Source organism: Rattus norvegicus, chromosome 1, assembly GCF_021556685.1.
Source record: "Rattus norvegicus strain SHRSP/BbbUtx chromosome 1, alternate assembly SHRSP_T2T, whole genome shotgun sequence".
Taxonomy (NCBI): Eukaryota; Metazoa; Chordata; class Mammalia; order Rodentia; family Muridae; genus Rattus; species Rattus norvegicus.
Window position 1 is genome coordinate 91322811 of NC_141534.1, and position 23673 is coordinate 91346483.

Here is a 23673-nt window from a genome sequence, read left to right on the forward strand (position 1 = left end):
GCCAGGCAAGATGCACACCTTTAATCCCAGCGCTCAGGAGGCAGAGGCAGGAGGATCTCTGAGTTTGAGGCCAGCCTGGTCTACAGAGTGAGTTCCAGGACAGCCAGGGACATACATAGTGAGGCCCTGTCTCTAAATAATAACAATATATAGGTTGATGTCATTATGCAGGGGAAGGCAGAAAAGATAAAATGAGGTCCGTCATTGGACAAGAAGGAAGGGAGACGGGAACAGAGGTTTTAGAAGGAGAGGGAGAAGCAGGAGAGGAGAAGGAAGGAGAATCAAGATGGAGATGGAGAAGGATGACCCAGATCCGGGTGGTCTTGAGTTGCCAAGGTAATTGGAATGGATTTCTGTAGGCAAATCTATTTTATCTAGGTGGGTGGTTTACATCCTTATCATTTGGTTGTGAGTTCGTTGTAAGGATGTATTGTGGATTGAGAATTTGACATATAAATCTGATTGATAAATTACAGTTTATTGAGTCACTGGGTTGTTGAGAGTGTGGGCGGAGTCCCTGGCAGGGAGCCCTGATCAGCCAGCCCAGGCTGGACTTCTTTTTTTTTTTTTTAAATATTTATTTATTTATTTTATGTGTAAGGACACTATAACTGTCTTCAGACACACCAGAAGAGGGCATCAGATCTCATTACAGATGGTTATGAGCCACCATGTGGTTGCTGGGATTTGAACTCAGGACCTTTGGAAGAGCAGTCAGTGCTCTCAACCGCTGAGCCATCTCTCCAGCCCCCATGCTGGACTTCTAGAGCCCTGATTTTACTGGGTAGCTAGAACCAGAGAGTTCATGTCTAGCAGAGCTGCTGGGAGAGATACTAATTAGAGATAAATTATGGTTAGTTCCATATGGCCCCACGGGTGTTGAAACTAACTCTAGGGACCAGTGTAGCAGGGTGCTATGCTGGAACAGCTCTTGGGCCACCTGGGTCAGAGAGAGCCCAGGAAAGAAGCTCGGAGCGGTACACTCTCGGGAACCAGTCGCCTCCCTACCCCCAAACAAGAGTATTTAAGAGGTTAAGGGGTTTGTGATGCCTCTCAGTTGTAGAGCATTTGTCTAACACAGGATGCCCTGAGTTCTATCTCAACCAAGGAGGGTGGCACATGTTGGTAATCCCAGCCCTTGGGAATGGACACCAGAGGTTCAGAAGTTCAAAGTCAGCCTGTAAGGGTCTGAAAATCACCAAAGGAAGGAAGACCCCAGACTCAAATAGTATGTAAGGACAAAGAGTCTTTATTCTGCAGAAAAAAAACAACATGCAGGGGTCAACCAACCATTCTTCAAAATGGCAACCCCAGACAAAGACATACAGGCCTTCTTATAAGGAAATAGGGGAACTCTCTAGAAGGATTAGGTAATCTCTAATGTGATTGGCAGAGGCCAAAGCAGTGACAGTAGTATAACTTTGATTGGCTACTACTACGTTAGTTCTTGTATATTTAGAGCTCGGGTTAGGTGATCTAAGATTTCATTGGTGGGTGCTGGGGAGGTCACAGGAGCTGGCTTCTGATTGGCTTGTGCCAGGTGCCAGTGGTCTGCATTCCTATGTCATGAACATTTAACTACAGGATGACATAGGACTGCTCAGCACAGATGACTCATCTTAGGATAAGATATTTTCCCATTCTTGTGGTTATCTCCAGTCTTTGGAGGGGTGGTTTATTATCTTGTTTGTTCAAAGATTTATTTATTTATTATATATAAGTACACAGTAATTGTCTTCAGACACATCAGAAGAGGGCATCAGATCCCATTACAGATGGTTGTGAGCCACCATGTGGTGGCTGGGATTTGAACTCAGAACCTCTGGAAGAGCGGTCAATGCTCTTAACCATTGAGTCATCTCTCCAGCCCTTGTTCTGGACTTTATGGTCTATCCTGGAGCCGGTGCCTTACGGCCTTCTTTTCAAAATCAGGCCTGGTCCTTAAATGGAGACAAACGGGGTTTACGTTGCCCTTGCAGAACCTGTTGGGGGCCCATGGGAATGGTAGAATTGGGGCTGGTAGAGCTGTTGGAGGGGCCTTGCCCATTTCATTCAGGCCCTGGATTCCATGCCCAGCTCTCCATAAACACAAAACAGAGCCATACTACCTGCTGTTGACAGTATCGTCACAGTCTCCATCCACACTTAGAAACCAAAATGAGGACGAATAACGGACAGGCTAAGGCTGGTCTCTCCCCACTATGGGGTACAGGTCACCTAGCCCTTGAGCTGACAGAGGCAGGGTTTAAGAGTCCAGCTCTGAGGGGTCGGTAGGAAGCCAGGGATGGGGTGGTTTTTCCAGAGAGAGTGAGGAGGCAGAAGGCCAGGTACTAGCTCAGACATCTTACAGAGACCTTAAGTTCTGAAACGGTAGGAAGAAGAGAGAGAGAAAGACCCTAGGGGGTTGGGGGTTTAGCTCAGTGGTAGAGCACTTGCCCAGCAAGCGCAAGGCCCTGGGTTCGGTCCCCAGCTCAAAAAAAAAGGAAAAGAAAAAGAAAAAAAAAAAGAAAGAAAGACCCTAACCCCAAGAGGGGAAGGCCAGCCGTGGGGTTCTCTGACCAGCTGTGGGGTTCTGTGAAGAGGTGTCACACCCTCCAAGATTACAGGGCCAGTCCCATGAGTGAATCAAGAGGCCCTGGAGTGCACTAACGGGAGTCCAGTGAGGTAAACAGTGGAGGAGAGTCTCCGGCCCTGAACTGGAAACGGGTAACGCTTCATTGTGTAGTCCAGCGCATCTCAAGCTCCTGATCCTCCTGCCTCAGACTCCTCAGGGCTGGATTACACTTTAGACCACAGTAGCTGGGCACAGAGTTCTTTGTGGTAGCCCAGTTAGTCACACAAACCACAGAAAGGCGCTCAGTTTTGAAAGGCACCCACATCCTGCGTAGAGAGTCTTTACGAAACACAGCTTACCTCAATGTCATGGAAAGATTGGAGTGCGACAGAGTGGGGAGAACACTGCGTGTGAGAAAGCAAGGGTCTGTGGACACACACACGCACACGTACATGAGAAAGACAGACAGACAGACAGACAGACAGACAGACAACACTGCCTGTCTTTGGGTACCCTGAGAGGTGGGAAGAGAGCATTAGATCCCCTGGTTACAGGTGGTTATGAGCTACCCTGTGTAGGTATTGGCAAGTATCTGGAAGAGAAGCCCTCCTAAGCACTGAGGCATCTGTCCAGCCCCCATCTAGGATCTTTTATTTTAAAAATATCTTTAAAGGATTCTTTATTTTATGGGTGTAAGTGTTTCACCTGTGGGTACACTAGGGGTGTGCCTGGTGCCCAGAGAGGCCAGAGGAGGCAGCGGGTCCTCTGGAACTGCGGTTGTGGTTGCCAGGAGTTGAACCTGGTCCTCTGTAAGAACAGTCATTCTTTTTTTTTTTTTTTTTTTTTCTTTTTTTCTTTTTTTCGGAGCTGGGGACCGAACCCAGGGCCTTGCGCTTGCTAGGCAAGCGCTGTACCGCTGAGCTAAATCCCCAACCCCAGAACACTCATTCTTAACTTCTTAACCATGGAGCCCTCTCCTCAGCTCAGAGTCTTCTTTATTTAAGGTCACATGGGCAGGCTTCAGGACTGGGGTAGGGGTGGGAGTGGGGCTTAGCGGCTTGGATAGCATCTTTTGGCTTGCCACGTGCTCCTCAGCCTCATTTTCCTCACCTGTGGTTAGGGCTGGCCTTGTAAGACCCATTTGCCCCCAGAACGGACACTGCACCACACAAACACCCAATAAGGCATAGATGGGGAGCGCTTCCTTTAAAAAGTCCCTCATTGGGTCGGGAGGTTGAGGCAAGCTACATAGAAGACAGTGTCTCAATAAACCAAAGAAAGAGGCTGGTGGAAGCTAAGGCAGGAGGATTGCCAGGAGCTGGTGGGTAGCCTGGGATACACAGTTAGACCTTGTTTCAATAAGCCACCCATCAAGAAAAGAAATGGCAGAAAGTGTGTCTGAATGATAGCGCTCTTACCCAGAATCCTCCAGTCAGGGGCTGGGGGCGTGTCCTCACTAGCACAAAGCTGTGAACTACTTCCCCAGCAGCAAAGGTTTCTTTATTTTTATATTTTGAGTCAGGGTTTCTCTGTGTAGTCCTGGCTCTCCTGGAACTCACTCTGCAGACTGAGTGAAATTCACAGAGATCCTCCTGTCTCTGTTGCCCCAGTGTTGAGATCGAAGGCATGTGCCACCACACGCAGCGCAGCGTTAATTTTTAAGAGGTGAAAGTTGGAGAGATGGCTCAGCAGGAACCGTTGCTCTTTCAGCAGATCGAGGTTTGGCTCCCAAAATTCATGGAACTCTCCGATTCTAGGGACACCAATGCCTTCTGTGGCCTCTGGTCTCTTTTCCCCTGAAACCAAGGGCCCACATCCAATGTATCCTAGGCAATGTTTGGTTTCAGACCCCAGGACAAGGGACTGAGGTTCATATTTTACAGACCAAAGCAGACCTGGCCTCCTGCTTCTCCCAGCATCCCTCAGTCCCTACCTGGCATACTCTGCCCTCCACCCTGAACTTTCCAGCCTGGGGGCCAGGTTGCCCTTTCCCAGAGCCTCTTCTTTATACAATCCAGACATTTTGGGTTTTCACCCTCCCCCCACCCCGCGCCCTTTCCCCCAACCCCCGTTCCTTTCTCTTTCCCTTCTCTGCCCCTTTCCCTTCACCCTCCCCTCTCCCTCCCCGTGGAGACTCCCCTGGCCTCAGTCCTTGGGGCCAGTGAACTTGAACTAGAACAGCTTCCCAGTTAACTTGAATTTAATATAATCTAATCTGGTTTGAATTGGCTCCTTTCACTGGTGGAGAAATAACCAATCAGGCAAGTGCTCTAAAACTGAGAGGCACCCCAGCCTGCCCAGACTCTTTTCTCTCATCCACTGTTTCTCCTTCCCACTCCATCCCTCCCTCTAGCCCCTTGGCTCCCTTCACTCCTGTTACTCTGCTCTCTCTCTCTCTCTCTCTCTCTCTCTCTCTCTCGCTCGCTCTCTCTCGCTCTCTCTCGCTCTCTCTCGTTCTCTCTCGCTCTCTCGCTCTCTCACTCTCTGTCTCTGTCTGTCCCTTTTTCTCTATCTCCCCACACCCCCCTCTCCTGTCTCTGTCTCTTTCCTCTACCTCTCTTTCCCCCTCCTCTGCCCCCCATTCTCACCCTCATCCTACACAGTCATCTTTCCTTCCTCAGGCTGAGGAAGCCCCCATGCGCTGGACCTCCCCACAGCCTAGCAGCTGGGTGAGGCCAGGTGAGTCACCAGAAGGAAGGAGTGGACATTCCTGCAATTTTTCTACAGGTATCGGTGACTTGGCACTTTTCTTTTCTCTCCTTCAACTCCTGACTGGAACTTCCCAGACGTCAGAGCGGGACAAACACACAGAGAAGGAAGATCTGGGGGGGGGGGGGGGGGGGAGTGTTGCAGAGGCAGATAGAGGTGAACCAATAATACCAGCACTCCTGATCCCCCTGTCTCAGCTTCCAGAACTCGGTGGACAGGGATTCTGGGAACTGGACCCTGAGCTTGATGTATGCTAAGCAAACACTGCCACAACCCAGCCTGGACCAATGTTCAGTCTTCCCAACACACCAAGAGGGGCCTCATTTTCCAAGTAAGGAAACAGAGAACTGTGCTGGCTTAGGGTGACACAGCCAGGGAGTGGTCCATTCTGGCCACCGTCAGTATGACAACCACTGACCTCAGAGTCCCAGACTGGGGCCAGCTTCCTACTCATACAGGAAGAGTGATGTCGTGGGTGGGATAGGAGGGGGATTGGGAGTTGGGTTGATTAGGCTGACCCCCATAAAACACACCTCTTCCCCAAAGAGGATGAGTTCATTCTGGAGCCAAACGTGAGTGACCGTGGCCAGGGAACACATTCATGGTCCCCTAAACACCCATGCCCCCACGGCTTCATGAACTTCTCACAGTAACAGAACAAAGGCTGAATCTCACAGCAACTTTCAAAGCTGTTGGAGGCTTAGAGCAAAGTGGGACAATCCTGCTATAGGCCTCAGATGCTATCTGAAGATGTCCTTAGCTTTTAGATTGGTGGAAGCTAGGGATGTGTTTGCACACCCCCGAGCTATTCAACAACTGCCAGAATGTTAGCTCAGACACAGAGATAAGCAATACTTGTCTATTAAAAACAAAAAGTAGGGGCTGGAGAGACAGCTCAGAGGTTAAGAGCACTGACTGCTGTTCCAGAGGTCCTGAGTTCAAATCCCAGCAACCACATGGTGGCTCACAACTATCTGTAATGGGATCTGATGTCCTCTTCTGGTGTGTCCGAAATCAGTGACAGTGTACTCACATATATTAAATAAATAAATCTTAAAAAACAAAAACATAAAAACAACAAAAACCCGTCAGGTAGCCGGCGATCAATTTGGTCTGGACCTGTATCATTCCAATGCTCTGTATTAGTCAATCCGCTTTGTAGAAAGTTTCAGACCAGCAAAGCTTCTCAATTGACAGATTCTAGACAGATTCTAGAGTCGGGAATGGATTTGTTCACAACAGCCAGGCCCTAAAAAGAATCATAGTTCTTTCTCCTCTTCCTCCTCCCCCCTCCCCTCCCCTCACCCTCCCCCCCCTCCTCGTCCAAGTGAAACAGGATCTCTTTGTGAAGTCCATGCTGTCCTCAAACTCATGCTACGGTCCAGGCTACCTTTGAGCTCATCCTCCTGCTTTACCTCCCCAAGTACTAGAATTTTAAACAGACACCACCAAGCCTAGGTGTGCGCTTTCACTTCCCCACTTCCCTCAGGGACGAAGACCTCTGCTATCTCAACCTTCCAGAGAAGGAGCTTGCAGCACAGAGAGGCTAAGAAAGACACCTGCTAATGACCAGTCACACAGCCCTCTCAGTCCGAGGTAGGACCTCTTAGAAGAAAGCTTTATGCGGGATGCTTTAATTTTATTTATTTATTGCCTCTTACCTTATCTTAAAATTACTAAATCAAGCCAAGCTGGGGGTGTGGCTCAGTGGCAGAGCCCCTGCTTAGAATCCCCCAGGGAGGGGCTGGGGGCGTGGCTCAGTGGTAGAGCCCCTGCCTAAAATCCCCCAGTGAGGGGCTGGGGGCGTGGCTCAGTGGTAGAGTGCTTGTCAATCATTCAGAAGGCCTCAAGGCTCCATCTTTCCCAGCTGAGGCTTCAGTGACTCAGGGTACTCACAGTAGTGACATCACTACTGTACAGGTAACTGCCGCTCACTCATTACTCTCTGCTCTCTCTGGTTCCCACTCATCAGCCACACTGAACCCAGTGATTCCGTGCCCTCAGGGCCTTTGGGCTGACTCTTCCTCTCCTTCACCTGGTTTCTCTAGGCATCCACCTGATACCTCTCCCGAAGCCTTCTGGATTGCTCTCCTAAAGCAATTAAGCCATTTATTTCTCTTGTGTACCTTTGTCCCTCTTTCAACTTGTTTTATTACCTTATCTCCATCTGATGGGAGAGATTAGATAACTAATGTATCCTCCACACCCTAATGGTGGTAAGGGTGGGACTCTTGCTGTTTCCTGCCAAGTCCCAGCTCCTGGAACCGTGCCCAGAACCGTGCCCAGAACCGGGGAGGTCCTTAGTAAGTTGCTGAAGGAATTTAGGCTCTAGTTTGGCAAGTTCGTGTTCTAGGTGTTTTCCCTGCATGAAATTGTACTGCCCAGGCTAAGTGTGGTACCATGCCCATGGTCCAGGCTCAGGGGAGGCTGAGGCAGGACCTTCCTGAGTTCAAGGCTTGTCAGCCTAGCAAGACAAAGTTTGAAACTAAAAATTCGGATTGGTAAAAAGTAGCCAAGGCTAGAGACGATTCTAACCTTTGCTATTTGGTTTTCTTTCTTTCTCCCTCATATTCTTTCCCTCCTTCCCTCCCTCTCCCTCCTCCTACACACACTCACTCACTACTTACGGAAGGGCAGTTTAGTGAGCTATGGAGGAGGAAGGGCTATGGGGGAGGAAGGCACACCCACAGGATCCCAGCTGACTCACTCTTTAGCAAACAGTGGGAGGAGCTCTGGGGTCACAAAACTGTCTTCTTCCCCACTGTCTGTCTAGAGCAGAGGTGAACGAAGAACCCATGGGCCTCCTGAGGCGGCGGCTGCTGCTGCTGGTGGTGGTGGTGACGACCTGTGTCCCAGGTAAGGACTGCGCGGTGACACCTGGGGTAAATTAGGGAAGGACGGACGGCACTCCACCCTTCTCCTCCTATACAGCTATTCTCGTGTATGATCTCAAGCCCCACGTGGCACAGTCAGACAGACACCCGCAGGCATTCATTAGTAAACTCTGATTCCTGGCGCGTAGTGCCAGGCTTCCCAGAAGAGTCAAACTGGAGGACGCAGAGGAACAGAGAGGTTAAGTAGCTGGTCTGAAACTACACAGCTAGGGATTGAATGATAACTGGGCGTGTGACCTCACAGCCATTCCCCACAGTGTTTTGGTCTCTGTGGGGATCCCGCTTTGGGATGGGACAGGGCTCTATATCTCAAGGTTCCAGAGTTCCGCGGGAGCCTAGAGCCTGTCCCCCGAGTACACTTGTCTTTGCTCCGTTCTCACCTTCTTCCTCCAGGAAATGTGGGGGAGATGGTATTGAGAGGCAGAGGGGAATGGGAAAGGAATTGAGTCAGGGTTTGGCGCGGTGAATAACTCAGAAAGCCCTCTCCGAGTTATTCGGGAGACCGGAGATGATTAATGGGGTGGGAAAAGATCTCTGGAGGTCTGGATGGTCTGGCAGCTAGAGGGGGGAGGAGTGGGGTGCAAAGGGGAGGGACTCTTGTTGCAGATAGGAGATCTGGCACAAAGGGGACGGGCTCTAAATTGCAAACTGGATCTCAGGGCTCAGGCAGGACAGTTCTTACTGTGTAATAGAGCCGGGGAGGAGGGGACCCTGGAGTGGGGCTGCCACCTGGAGTCAGAACTGGCTTCGTGGTTCAGGACAGTTATATAGCCTTTCTCTTCCGGGAATGTGTCTAGGAAATGGGGGCTAGACGGAGGATAGCCTGGTGCTGAATTCCTGATTAGGAATTAGGTAGTCTGAGGCAGGGGAGGGGGAGGGGGGAGGAGCTATAACATTGAGGAGGAGTTAGGGGCGGGTCAAGGGCCTCGGGGTGGATTTGGAGGAAGGACTTCGGTCCTGGGGTGGGACAAAATTTGGGGGCCGAGGTGGGTCCATGACAGTGGTTCTCAACCTTCGATTGCTATAACCCTTTAATACAGTGTGGTGACCCCCAAACCTTAAAATTACTGTTGTTACCACTTCCTTACTGTGATTTTGCTATTATAAATCTTGATGTAAATATCTGATGGGCAGGATATCTGATGTCTGACCCCCTCCTGGGGGTCGCGATCCACAGGTTGAGAACCGCTAGGCTATGGCGTTAAGGTGAAGCCTGGACAGGGTTAGTCTACCAAGAATAGAGCGGAATGTTGGTGGGAAATAGCCTTAGTTTCAAGGAAGGTGAATTTCTGACTTTAAGGCCGGCCTGGTTTGCATAAAGTTTTGGACCAGCTATAACTCGTGAAAACATTTCAGAAATATTTAATAAAATAATATAGAAGTAGAAAGAGAATTTAGGGAAGGAGCCAGAGGGCGGAACTAGAGTCTAGAAGAAAGCAGGAAGCAAAGGAAGCCAGAAGCCAGGGGCGGGGCTAGAATATTGGGCGGGACTAGAGACATAAGACAGGCAGGAGCTGTGGGGCAGGACTAGAACCTAGGGGAGGTTGTTGGGGGAAGGGAGAGAATGTTTTTGGGGGTCATCTCAGTTGAGGTTATCTTGGAGGGCTAATTGGCGGGGTTAGAGCTTCAGGAGAAAACTCCCGCCTTGGAGAGGCCACTGAAGAGAAGCTAAGGGAGAGGATGGGAGAATGGATAGGAGATACAGATCCTATGTCCAGAGCTGACCAGGTAGAGAGGACACAGCACCTAAATGGGACCCATGGTAGAAAGTCCTTTCAAGTGGGAAGAATTAGAGGTTGGGAGATGGGTGGGGGTCGCATGCCTTTAATCCTGGCATTAGGAAGGCAGAAATGGGTGGATATCCGTGAGTTCTAAGCCATGCTGGTCTACAGAGCAAGTTTCAGGAAAGCCAGGGTTACACAGAGAAACCCTGTCTTGAAAAAAGGGGGGAGGGGGCAAAAGGGCAGAGTTAGAATGAATGGCGGGTGATACATGTCTGTAATCCCAACTCACGGGAGGCTGAGGCAGAAGGATTGCTGTGAGTTTGACGTCTTGGACTACGTAGTTAGATCTGAGAGAGAGAGAGAGAGAGAGAGAGAGAGAGAGAGAGAGAGAGAGAGGAGAACCATAGGCAATCAGGGCATAATGCATAAATCTGAGGGGACCAGCCTAGACCAGTTTCACAGCACGGTGGAGTGAGAGGCAGCCCCTGGCTCCCCACCCTTGACTATGTCTCCTCTTCTCCCAGCCTCCCAGGGCCTGCGGTGCATACAGTGCGAAAGTAACCAGGACTGCCTGGTGGAGGAGTGTGCCCTGGGCCAGGACCTCTGCAGAACCACGGTGCTTCGGGAATGGGAAGGTGAGGTTGACCACCCCCAACGACCCGATAGGAAACAATCGGCTGGAAAACCACCTCTCTCCAGATCTTAAGGAAATAAAGACCTTCAAACGTCTAACAAGGGTAGAGAGACAGCCTGGCATTTAAGACCAGCGGCTCTTCCAGAGGCCTGGAGTTCAGTTCAGGTAGCCACATAGGGTGGCTCATCACCACATGTAATCCCAGAAGGAGAGTCCAGGCTCTCACACTCACCCACAGACACAGATCTAAGCACTTGCTGATCTTGTAACGGATCCAGACTCATTTAGAGCCCCACCTGGTGGCTCCCCACCTCCTCTGGCTGTAGGCATGGGTACTGTACACAGACATTCATGCAGGCAAAACCCTCATGACACAAAATAATGAACTAAATCTAAGAAAATTGTTGATAATGGTGGTGAGACCCTAGCGATGGTGATAAATTGGCCATGTGCTACTCAGAGCAATGGCAGATAATTTTGCTCTGTTTTGGGATTGGCGGTGGTGCTTTGGTTTGGTTGTTTGGTCTTGGGATTTTGTTTTGTTTTGTTAAGACAATGTCTCATGTAGCCCAGGCTAGTCTTTTTTTTTTTTCTTTTCTTTTTTTCGGAGCTGGGACTGAACCCAGGGCCTTGCACTTGCTAGGCAAGCGCTCTACCACTGAGCTAAATCCCCAACCCTCAGGCTAGTCTTAAACTTGCCTTGTAGCCAATGATGACCTCAAACATCTGATCCTCCTGCCCGCAACTCCTAAGGGTGGAGATTATAGGTATACACCACCACACCTGAACTAGGGAGGCAGAGGTGAGGGGATCTCTGAGTTCCAGGCCAGCCTGGTCTACAGAGTGAGTTCCAGGACTGCCAGGGCTACACGGAGAGACCTAGTCATGAAACACCAAAACCAAACCAAACAAACAAACAAACAAACAAAGAAACAAACAGCCTGAGATAGGGCTGAACAGGCTAAGGCACTTGGTGCCAACCCCCATAACCTGAGTTTGACCCCCTGGAAGGAGAGAACTGACTCCTGAAAACTGTCCTCTGACCTCCACAAGAGCACACACACACACACACACACACACGCACACACACACATATGCACACGCATGCACATACACACACACATGCACACACATGCAAACCACATGCACATACACGCATATACACATGCACACCTAAGCACACACAAGCACATACAGACACACATATGTACACCCATGCACACACCATACACACATGTTCATACACATGTGCGCACACAGGCACATATACGAAAATAAAGTTAAAATAAAAGCTGGACACTTTGATACACTCCTGAAGCTCTTCTGCTAGGGAGGTCGAGGAAGGATCCAGGGCTCCAGACCAGACTGGGCTACATAGCCTGGATATCCTGTCCCCTCAGAAAAGTTTAATTAATGAATGAATGATTAATGTATTTTTCTTCCCATTAAGTGCACCTCCCTGCTGGTTCATTCACCTTGGGATAGATTCTGAAAATCCAAGTGATGTGTACCGGGGAGGGGAGGGTCAGTTTAGAAGATAACAGAGTTGGTCCAAACAAGAGGAAAGGCTCACAGGGGTTGGCTCTGGGGATGAGTGACCCTGCGACCCGGGGCTGGCTGGGACTTGGGAGCTTCTGGAGACTGAGGCTCTTCTCCTCACAGACGCCGAGGAGCTGGAGGTGGTGACCAGAGGCTGTGCCCACAAGGAGAAGACCAACAGGACCATGAGCTACCGCATGGGCTCGGTGATCGTCAGCCTCACCGAGACCGTGTGTGCCACAAACCTCTGCAACAGGCCCAGACCCGGTGAGTCGGGCGTCCTCGCCACGCCCAGCCAAAGCCCATCACCACCCCCCAGACCTACATCACCCTAGCACCAAGTCCGGTCCTCACCCCGTCCCCCACCCGAATCCACTGCAGCCCTGCCCCAGTTTCACTCCCCGCCATCAGTGTCCCCAAGACACCTCCCTCCCTTATCTCACAGTAGCCTGACAGCCAGTTGTTTTGTTTGGTTGAAACGATATAGCCCAGGCTGGCTAGAAAAGGGTATCCTCCTGCCTCAGCTTCCTGAGTACTGAGAGTAGAGCTTCCAGCTGCCACACCCAGCCTCTCTACTGATGATAAAATCATCCCTAGGCTGTAGGGCTAAAAACGTGGCTGTCGGGGTTGGGGATTTAGCTCAGCGGTAGAGCACTTGCCTAGCAAGCGCAAGGCCCTGGGTTCGGTCCCCAGCTCCGAAAAAAAAAAAAAAAAAAAAAAAAGAAAAGAAAAAAAAAAAACCCAAACTAAAAAAAACGTGGCTGTCAGGTATAAGATAACACATCTACCACGCTTGGTTGAGCTTGCCTGTAGGAGGCAGAAAGATTACAACTTGAAGGTCAGCCTTGGGCAACTTAAGACTCTGGCTCAAAACAAAAGCTAAAAAGGAGGACCTGCGAGATGGCTCACTGTTGTTCAAGCCTAGTGACCTGGGTTCAATACCTGAATCCCAGGGGAAGGAGAGAATTGAGTCTCTATAAAATTGTCCTCTGATCTAAACACACACACACACACACACACACACATACACACACACACCACACACCACACACACACACCCCACATACACACACACACCACACACACACCACACACACACACACACACCACACACACACACCACACACACACCCCACATACACACACACACCACACACACCACACACACACACCACACACACACACCATACACACACACCACACATACACACACACCACACACACACACCACACACACACACCACACATACACACCACACATACACACACACCACACACACCACACACACACAAACCACACACACAAACCACACACACAAACCACACACACACACACTACACACACACACCAATAACAACAACAACAATAGCAGTAATAATACATTTTAAAATTAAAATTAGGAAAATAGGAATGAGTGCGTGGCTCAGTGGTAGAGCCCCTGCCTAGAATCCCCCAGTGAGGGGCTGGGGGTGTGGCTCAGTGGTAGAGCCCCTGCCTAGAATCCCCCAGTGAGGGGCTGGGGGTGTGGCTCAGTGGTAGAGCCCCTGCCTAGAATCCCCCAGTGAGGAGCTGGGGGCAGGGCTCAGTGGTAGAGCCCCTGCCTAGAATCCCCAGTGAGGGGCTGGGGGTGTGGCTCAGTGGTAGAGCCCCTGCCTAGAATCCCCCAGTGAGGGGCTGGGGGCGTGGCTCAGTGGTAGAGCCCCTGCCTCGAATGTATGATAGCTTAGTTTTCCCTTCCAACAACCTTTTTTAAAAAGATGATCTTTGACTTGGAAAGGACAGGGAGAGCATGGAGTGAAGGGAGAAGCTTCCATAAATCTTTCGGTTGAGCACTGTGGCTTTAGGCTGTGGTCAATGGTCAAGGTCAGGGAAGGTGAGGAAGGAACTGCACTCCTTGTGTTCTTTCTGCACTGTCTGTCCCTGGATGGGCATTGATTATGGCCTGAAGGCCCAGGGTCCTCCTGAGGGAAGACACTGCCTTTCTGCCTGCTTTGTCTTCTTTCTCCGTCCTACCTACAAAATGTCTCTGGTGCAAGGCCGAGTCATGTGTGGGTCATTTTCTCTTTAAACGATAACTCTGTTTGCTTTGCCATGACACTTGTGAGAAGAACACAGTGTAGAAGTTAATTCTCATTCGACTGTGTAGGTCCTGGGGCTTGAACTCAAGTCTTCAGGTTTGGCTACAAGCAACTTTACCCACTAAGCCATGGTGGTGGCCCTGAGTTTGTTAGTTTTTGGGTTTTGCTTGTTTGTTTAAACAGAGTCTACTTATATAGCCCTGCCTGTCCTGAACTCGCTCTATAGACCAAGCTAGCCTCTCCAGGGCTGAGATTAAAGGTGTGTGCCACCATGCCTGGCTTATTTGTTCCTTGGATAACCCCCTCTGGCACTGAACTTTCCATGTAGCCATGGAATTCCTTGAATGCCTGGTTCTCCTGTCACCCTCTCCTGAGTGCTGGGATCCCAGCCATAGGCTTTCTTCTGTGTTGGAGACAGAACACAGAGCTTTGCGCATGCTAGGCAAATACCCCACCGCTGAACCACAGCCCTAGACCCTCTTTTTACTTTTTATATCCCCCTCCCACTTCTGATTTTGACAAATCGTTCTGCCCTTAGCAGGGAAGAGAGAAGGTAGAGTATGGGGAGAAATGGACACAGTGGGCGAGGAACTCTGCACCCAGATGGGGGTGTCCACTGGGCTGGGGTCGAAGTGTCTTGATGGCTCACCTTTGGCAGGTAGACAAGGGGACCTCAGTGACGGGAGCAGTGCACAGAGCCTTCTCTTCTGGGAGTGATGGAATCCCTTATGTCAGTGTCATGCTTCTGAGAGTGACGGTTATAAAGCTGGGCAAATGACAGCCAGTGATTGGAGGCCTCTGGAGAGAAAAGAAAAGCAAAGGCAGGAACTCGGAGCCCTGTGATCCTTGGAAGAGAGAAGCCAGACACAGAGAGTGTCGCAGGTGTCATGGCTTACGTTCTAACTTACCAGCTCAGCTCTGTGAAGGGAGACAGAGCCATGAAGAGACAGTCATGAGACTGAGGCAACAGGCTTGGGCTGGGTGGCGGTGTCCCCAGATTTGGAGAGAGTCCCCCCCACCAGTTTTTTGGCAGCAGGGTGGCGAGCCAGAGAGGTGCGGGTGACCACCTTAGACCCCATGAGAGCCAGCTAGGAAGTGAAGAACAGGCCCTGATTGATAAAAAGGGACAGAAAAAAAATAACATACAGCTGTGTGTGTGTTCATGTGTGCATATATGTGTACATGTGTCAGTGTGGTGTGCATGTGTGTGGTGTCTGTGCAAGAGTGTGTGGGGTGTGTATGGTGAGTATGTGTGTGCGTGTGTATATGTGTGCATGGGTGTGTATATGTATGATGTGTATGCATGTGCATGTCTATGACTGTGGCATGTATGTGTGTGCATATCTGTATGTCTGTATGTGTGTAAATGTGTTGTCTGTATGTGTGCACATATACTCATATGTAGGTGTGGTGGGGTTGTTTGTGTGTGCATGTGTGTTGTGTGTGAGTGTGTTGTCTGTGTGTGTGTATGTGTCGTGTGTGTATATGTGTGTGTGTTCAAAGAGACCAGAAGAAGTCGGCAACTGTCCTACTCCGTCATTCTGCACTTAATTCTATTCAGAGAGGGTCTCACTGAGCCTGAGGCTACGCTGGCGGCCAGCAAGTCTGAGAGATCCTCCTGACTCAGCCTGCCCAGAACTGGGATTACAGGCAACTGGCTTCATGGTTTTTACACTGGTCATGAGGTCAAACTCCTGTTAGTCTAGCAAGCACCAAAGAGCTGTAAAGAAAAGAGCTACAGCCCGGCATGGTGGCATACACCTCTAATCCCAGCACTGGGGAGGACACAGTAGAAGGGTTTCCATACATTCAAGGCTAGCCTGGTCCACCCAACAGGTTCCAGAATGCAGACTGAGTCCTAGTCTAAAAAACAATAAAAAAAGAACAACCCAGTAAGTTAATATAGACCAAAAAAAAAAAAAAAAGTTTATGTAGCTCACAGTTTGGGAAATGGGAAGTCCACACAGTATGGTGCTAGCTCTTCCCCATCATACACATCGGACACCCTCAGGACCCTGTTACCTCATGACTATATTACTGAGGGAAATTCAAAACCCCACAGCTGTGGGATGGCTCAGTGGTTGAGAGTCTGCTCTTCCAGAAGACCTAGGTTCAGTTCCCAGCACCACCTACACCAGGCTGCTTAGAGCAGTCTGTAATTCCAGTTCCGTGTGTCTGAGTGTCTGTCTGTGTCTGTCTGTGTCGTCTGTGTCTGTGTGTGTCTATCACCCTCTTCTGGCCACCTCTGGTACTGCATGCACATGGTGCACAAATGTACAAGCCAGCAAAATACTGTGCGCATAAAATAGAATGAAGGGGGGAAAAATTAAAAACCGTTTTCTCTCTTGGGAGCCAACTTGGAATCCCTTCCAAAGTTAATTTATTAATTAATCACTTCCGAAAGCAGCCTGCAGATGACCTGGCAGCTTCTCAGTAGCTTCCTGCCTTAAAAAGGTGCATCCCCTAACACTCTGTCACACTAACATTCAAACATATGACCGTCAGGGAGACAAACCACATCCAACCATAGCAGAGGCAGATAGAGACTCGGGTGAGTGAAGTCAGAAGAACCAAGAGGCAACCGAATGCACAAGTCTGGAAGTCAGATATTTGTTTTAAGCAACACAGATGGAAGGTAGGGTCTTGGGAGTCCTAGTTCTGCACTGAGTCACGCCCCCGGCCCCTCACTGGGGGATTCTAGGCAGGGCTCTACCACTGAGCCACGCCCCCAGCCCCTCACTGGGGGATTCTAGGCAGGGAGGAGCTCTACCACTGAGTTAAACCCCCAGCCCAGCTCCACACTAGAGAATCCTCCTGCCTCAGCCTCCCAAGTAGTTTTCTCCACCAAGACTTGTTAGATTACTGTTGAGACTAGAGAGAGATTTATGAATGAGCAATTAAGAAATTTAAAAAGGGACTAAACAGATACCTGAAGGTCACATGACCCATATTTAGAAGAGAATCCTGGGAAGATGTAATAATAAAGAAACCACCCCCCCACCCCACCCCTGGCTAAGAGGGGTGGGGCAGACAGTGTGGCTATGCTGGAAATTCCTGGTTTGATTTTTTTTGAGACCCAGTCTTCCTGTGTAGTCCAGTCTATCCTCAAATTTGCAATCTTCAAGCCCCAGACACCAAAGTCAAGGGGTTACCGGAACATACCACCATGTCTGGAGGAAGTTCTGCATTTGGTTTTCGTGGAAGTTTGTGGGAAGAGGCGGCTGCGGGCCTTTGAGGCATGTTTCTTTGAATGAGACAGATGAGTTGGCTCTGGGTGGAATGATTCACCTAATTGCCTTGAGCCTGCCAGAGGACTGCCTCAGCTCCGACACAGCTCCAGTCTCCTGGGTCAGGAAGGAGAGGCTGTGCCAGGCTACAGGATGGTGTGAGCCAAACCCCGGGCAAGGGATGACATGGTGCTTCCAGGGAAAAGTAGCCCATCCAGTTGGCCTCACTCAAAAGCTTTGAGCCAAACAAGATTACCCTGGATCCATCAAGTGAGGCTTGACCTTTTGGGTCATCCATCAGTAAGTAATAATTTGTGATTCCAGGTAGACGTAAGAAGTAAAGAGAAGGGGTTGGGGATTTAGCTCAGTGGTAGAGCGCTTGCCTAGCAAACGCAAGGCCCTGGGTTCGGTCCCCAGCTCCGGAAAAAAAAAAAGTAAAGAGAAGTAAAGGCAAAAGCTGCACTGATCCATGAAATACCTAAAGAAAGAATTCCGGATTATGGGTACATTGTGAGACTTTGTATCAAAAAGGGGGAAGGGGCTACTAATACACCTTGATAGTAGAGCCCCTGCCTAAAATCCCCAAATGAGGGGTGGGGATGGGTGGGTGTGGCTCAGTGGTAGAGCCCCTGCCTAGAATCCCCAGTGAGGGGCTGGGGGCATGGCTCAGTGGTAGAGCCCCTGCCTAGAATCCCCCAGTGAGGGACGGGGGGGCATGGCTCAGTGGTAGAGCCCCTGCCTAGAATCCCCCAGTGAGGGGCTGGGGGTGTGGCCCAGTGGTAGAGCCCCTGCCTAGAATCCCCCAGTGAGGGGCTGGGGGGTGTGGCTCAGTGGTAGAGCCCCTGACTGGAAGAGGCACTATTTAGGATGAAGAAGAATGGGGGAGGAGTTTCAAAAGACAGGAGCAAAGAAAGGGTGTTCTAGACAAAGACAACGGAAAGTCTGGTGCCACTCAGGGTCAGTGTTCTAAAACTGTGTAGCCAGTATGTTAGAGAGCACGGGAGAGGCTGGCACTTGGAGATGAGGAGGGACAGGTGGCCAGGACCCAGTCCTCAGTGGGCCTTGACTGCCATTCTCAGGTGTTTGGCTGTTAGTCTAACAATAGGGAGCTATGGAATGGTTTTGAGCAGAGAAGAACTGGGTTAGGTGTATTTTAAAGACTTCATTTTAGGGCTGTTTGAAAGGAACTGCGGTGAAGATGGTATTGACCGTTTGGAAGGAACGGAGGCTGGTACTGAGGAGGTACCAAAGGCTGAAAAGAACAGGATACATTCTAGTGGGATGTGGGATTAGTAGGCTTGATGATTGACCGCAAGGTTCAGGATGGAGTTCTCTGCCAGACCTGACCACCAAATCACCGCTTCCTCTTCTTCCCAGGAGCCCGAGGGCGACCTTTTCCCCGGGGCCGTTACCTTGAGTGTGCATCCTGCACCTCTCTGGACCAGAGCTGTGAGAGGGGCCGGGAGCAAAGCCTGCAGTGCCGGTATCCTACAGAACACTGTATTGAAGTGGTGACGCTCCAAAGCACAGAACGTAAGCTCCCAGCTGCGGGCAGTCCTCTAGGCTGTCCCTAAGGGAGATCTCCAAGTTCCAGGCGTGCAAGCAGAACTCGCACAGCCATGCGGACAGCACACTCAGCCCTGGAAGTTCAGAGTCACTGGATCAGCTCGAGAGTGACCAGGAACCCAGCTACCTTGTCGTATCTCACATACTGCTTTCATTCTGATGACTGCCTCAGGGCACAATATGGCCACCAGAGCTCCAGACCTGGTGACTACATTCCAGGCAGAAGAAAAGAGGAAAGAAACCCAAAAAAAAATTTATTTGTTTTGTAAGAGTTTTCTTTCTAGAAATCCCAGAAACTCATGAAGTTCTATTTATCTTTCCGGCCCCCTTTATCATATGGCAAAGAGAGAAAGGAAAGTGAAGTCCTTTGGCTAGGGAGGAAGTTACCCTAAGTAACATAAAAGGGGTGTGCTCAAGGGGGCAACTCAACAGCCAGCCCTTAGACGATCTGCCCTCTAACCTCTGACCTCTGCCCTCTCCAGGGAGCGTGAAGGACGAACCCTACACCAAAGGCTGTGGCAGTCTTCCCGGATGCCCGGGCACAGCAGGTTTCCATAGCAACCAGACCTTTCACTTCCTGAAGTGCTGCAACTTCACCCAATGCAATGGTGGCCCAGGTGAGGAACTGGACGAGTTATTGCCTCTTTCTACAACTCTCCCTCCACGCTCTTTCCCAAGTCCTCTCCATCCAACTGACATCAGTGTCACCTCTCTCTGGAGGCCTGCCCTGACTGACTTGCAAATCTGGTTCCGGGTCACTCTTTTTTTTTTTTTTTTCTTTTTTCTATTTTTCGGAGCTGGGGACCAAATCCAGGGCCTTGCATTTGCTAGGCAAGCGCTCTACCACTGAGCTAAATCCCCAGCCCCCGGGTCACTCTTTAAGCACACACAGCCCACCTAATCCCCATGCCCCAGTTCTGCCCACTCTGGGTGGGGACTATCTGGTGACAAAGCCGTGAGTCCTGAGAGTCTAGAGCCAGGCTGTCCCAGCCACTGTGGTGTCCTAACACAGCATGAGGTTAAGGTCAAGGAAACCATTTCATAGCAATTTCACAGAAATACAGCTTTTGTGTAAACTGAGCTGGAGCGGTGGCTCGGTGGTTAAAGGCACTGGCTGCTCTTGAGGAGGACGGGCCAAGTTTGTTTCCCAGTGCCCACACAGCTCACATCTGTAACTACAGTTCCAGGGCATCTGGTGCCCTCTTCTGGACACTGTGGGTACTGCATGCATATGGAGCACATACAGGTGCAGGCAAGAACTCATACACATAAAATAAGATAAATAAATGTTTTGAAAATTGTTAAAGTTCTGAAAAGCCCTGCCTTTGAATCCTGGGTAAGCCAGTGGAAGCCAGGGCCTCACACATTTCAGAAAGTCCCTCAGGCTTGTGAGCAAAGCACCTTTACTCACTAAGCTATCTCAGTTCTCAACGTTATTATTTAATATTAATTAATTTGAACCTAAATACAATCTTATTACTCCAGAGGTAGAGGCTGGAGGTTCAGAGGTTCAAAAGTTGTCCTCTGTACAGTGAGTTTCAAGGCTGGCCCAGCTACCCGAGACCCTATCTCAGGAAAAGAACAGAGAAAAGCCAGGTGTGGTTGGGCACAGACTGTAGACTGTCTCTTTGTTCAACAGCAGTAGCCACCGTGTCCACAGTAATAGCCATCGTTCGTATTGAAGGGTGAAGAGACGGCTCAGCAGTTAAGAGTAGATACCAGATCCGGGTTCAGTTCCCGGCACCCATGGTTGGGCGGCTCACTACCCATAACTCCAGCTCCAAGGGATCTGATGCTCTTTTTTTTTTAAAGATTTATTTATTTTATGTATGTAAGTACACTGTAGCTGTCTTCAGACACACCAGAAGAGGGCATCAGATCCTGTTACAAATGGTTGTGAGCCACCATGTGGTTGCTGGGATTTGAACTCAGGACCTCTGGAAAAGCGGTCAGTGTTCTTAACCACTGAGCCATCTCTCCGGCCCTGATGCTCTTTTCTATTCTCTGCAGGCATTGTGTGACAAGCATGCCATCATTTAATTGTAGAGGTCAGTCAGAAGAAGACAACCTTGAGGAGTCAGTTCTGTCTTTCCACCATGTGGGTCTTGGGGATTGAACTCAGATCATCAGACTTGTCTGCAAGCTCCCCTACCTGCTGGGCCATCTCACTAGCTCTAGGATTATACATAACGATAACTCATTTAAACCTGAAGAAACACAGGTAGCCAGTGGCTGCTACAGTGAACGACTCTGTATAGTCACGTTTTAGAAGGTAGGGCCTGTTTGAGATAGTACCTAGTTTGTTAGGGTCCAGCATCAGTTGCCTAGTTAGATGTGAGAACCCCGACCCCCGAAAGAAAATGCAGTTCCCAGGGATGACCATCAGGTGGTGCCCTATCACCTTAGGCAGAGTGTGGGCGGATGGACGGATGCATAGACCCAGTGGTGCTAATCTTTGTTCCCTGTCGTTTTTTTGGTTTGTTTGTTTTGTTTTTCATTTTTAAGTTCTGGATCTTCAGAGCTTACCACCGAATGGCTTCCAATGTTACAGCTGTGAGGGGAACAGCACCTTTGGATGTTCCTACGAAGAGACGTCCCTCATTGACTGCCGGGGACCAATGAATCAGTGCTTGGAGGCTACAGGCTTAGATGGTGAGACCCTGTGGGAGCTGGAAGGGGACCCACTGAGGCACAGAGCGCTGATCAGACTGATTGACAGATGGGCCAGGCCTAGACCGGGTGGATCTTCCTATGGTAAAGGTTACACTTTAGCCGGGGGTGGTGGTGCATAGCTTTAATCCCAGCACTTGGGAGTCAGAGGTAGGCGGATCTCTGAGTTTGAGGCCAGCCTGGTCTGGAGAGTGAGTTTTAGGACAACCAGGTCTATACAGAGAAGCCCAGATGGGGCGGAGGGTGGGGGACACGGGAGGCTGTGTTTACCCGCAGAAAGGACAAATTGCAACAAGAGGTTTGGTTCTGTCAAGCCAACAAGAATAATACACTTCATTTCACCTAACGCTTTTCTTTGAGACTGGGTCTTATCTGTCGCCCTGGCTGTCCTGGAACTTTCTCTATACCACACGCTGGCTTCAAACTCAGAGATCCACCTGCCTCTGCCTTCTGAGTGCTGGGATTAAAGGCGCGTGCCACCACAGCTGGTCTCATAAATAATAGTTTGGATGGGGGTGGGGGAATGCCTGTGTTTCTCATGATGAAAAAGTGCAAAGAGAGTACTGTCATTGTTTACTGCGTGGCAACCCTCTTCCCGTCTGGCTTTAATAGCAGACAGCTGGTCCTCCGCTCTGCTTTCGTGTTCCGCCTGTTGCAATATCACGTCCTAGGGTTTCTCTGGAAAAGTATCTCTTGTTTGCCCAAAAGCTTGGAAGGGCCAAATGACATCTTAGTGTTACTCTGAAATCAATCCTGGTGTGAGTCTGAGGGACTGCCAGGGGTTCCTGGGACACACTTTGGGAAGCCCTGCTCACTATAAGGGATTGGAGATTGGCTATGGCGTTCACCGCCGGGAGCCTGCCGCTTTCCTGAGACTTCCCACCCGGGCTCACTGACTCTTCTCTTTCTTCAGTGCTGGGAAACCGGAGTTACACCGTAAGAGGCTGCGCCACGGCTTCCTGGTGCCAAGGTTCCCACGTGGCCGACTCCTTCCAGACCCACGTCAACCTCTCTATCTCCTGCTGTAATGGCAGTGGCTGTAACCGCCCTACAGGGGGCGCCCCCGGGCCAGGCCCTGCTCATCTTATCCTCATTGCCTCCCTGCTCCTGACCCTCAGACTGTGGGGCATCCCTCTCTGGACCTGAATCCTGAGCCGTCTGCCCTGGCTGGACCCAGGGACTTTTGACCTCCTCCCCTCTGCTCCATCTTTGAGGACAGGCGTGCTGTATTGTCTTCTTGGGGCCTCAAGAACTGGAAGAGAATTGAGAAAAGGGCTGCGGGCAGCAGGGGGCCTCTTGGTTGAGTTAATATTGTTGCTGTTATTATTATTATCATTGTTATTACCCTAATTTATTATGTAAATATATATATAAGATTTTTGTACCAGTGAACAAGGCTGGGTCTCCCCTTTGTTGCATTTAGCTTGGGAAGATAAAAGCAGTAGGGAATTCTTTTCCGTTTGATTTTGTTTTGAGACAGGATCTCACCATGTAGCCCTGGCTGCCCTGGAATTCACTCTATAGACCAGGCTAGCCTAAAACTTACCGAGATCCACCTACCTCTACCTCCTCGGTGCTTTGATTAAAGGTGTGCACCACCGTGCCTGGCTTTCTTTTCGCCTGTTTTGAGACAGCGTCGTCTCTTACCGAACCCCAGAGCCCACCAATTTGATTATGCTGGTCGAAGCATGCTCTCCAGAGATCCTCCTGTCTCGTAAGCACTGTAACCATAAATGCGCCGAGTCTGGCTTTTTTTTTTTTTTTTTTTTTCTTAAATGGATACTGGAAGTCTGAACTCAGGTTCTCATATTTCTGGGGCCACGTAGCCATGTACTGTACCAACAAAGCCATCTCTCCAGTCCCCAGACTATATCATTACTGATGCTTTCAAAGGGAGGGAGGGGGGGACAAGGCCATATTTTCCATCATGCCCTGCAGCAGAGAGACCTGATGACGCCGTATGAGGTGCTTCCTGGTTGAAATGCAAAAGACCCAGAGGCTAAAGCTTCCTTTCCCATGATGCCTTGCAGTAGGGCTCAGAGGGTAGAAATGGCCACCCCACAGTGTCTTCCGGCAC

At 50.0% G+C, this 23673-nt stretch overlaps 1 protein-coding gene across 1 annotated transcript; it reads left to right on the forward strand.

The window, feature by feature from the left end:
- The first annotated feature begins 8045 nt into the window (after nt 1–8045).
- Plaur (plasminogen activator, urokinase receptor) lies at nt 8046–22988 on the forward strand. Its single transcript, NM_134352.2, has 7 exons — nt 8046–8119; nt 10406–10516; nt 12178–12321; nt 18738–18893; nt 19409–19543; nt 21432–21578; nt 22510–22988. The coding sequence occupies exons 1-7, from the start codon at nt 8059–8061 to the stop codon at nt 22740–22742; spliced, it is 987 nt and encodes a 328-aa protein (NP_599179.2). The 5' UTR covers nt 8046–8058; the 3' UTR covers nt 22743–22988.
- Nucleotides 22989–23673: the final 685 nt, after the last annotated feature.

What these genes read in the sequence shown, in the direction of transcription:
- Plaur (NM_134352.2), top strand. Translation starts at nt 8,059, where the DNA reads ATGGGCCTCCTGAGGCGGCGGCTGCTGCTGCTGGTGGTGGTGGTGACG. An exon ending in GGTGACGACCTGTGTCCCAG is followed by an intron (nt 8,120 to 10,405) that starts GTAAGGACTGCG and finishes CTCTTCTCCCAG; the next exon opens with CCTCCCAGGGCCTGCGGTGC. An exon ending in GACGCTCCAAAGCACAGAAC is followed by an intron (nt 18,894 to 19,408) that starts GTAAGCTCCCAG and finishes TGCCCTCTCCAG; the next exon opens with GGAGCGTGAAGGACGAACCC.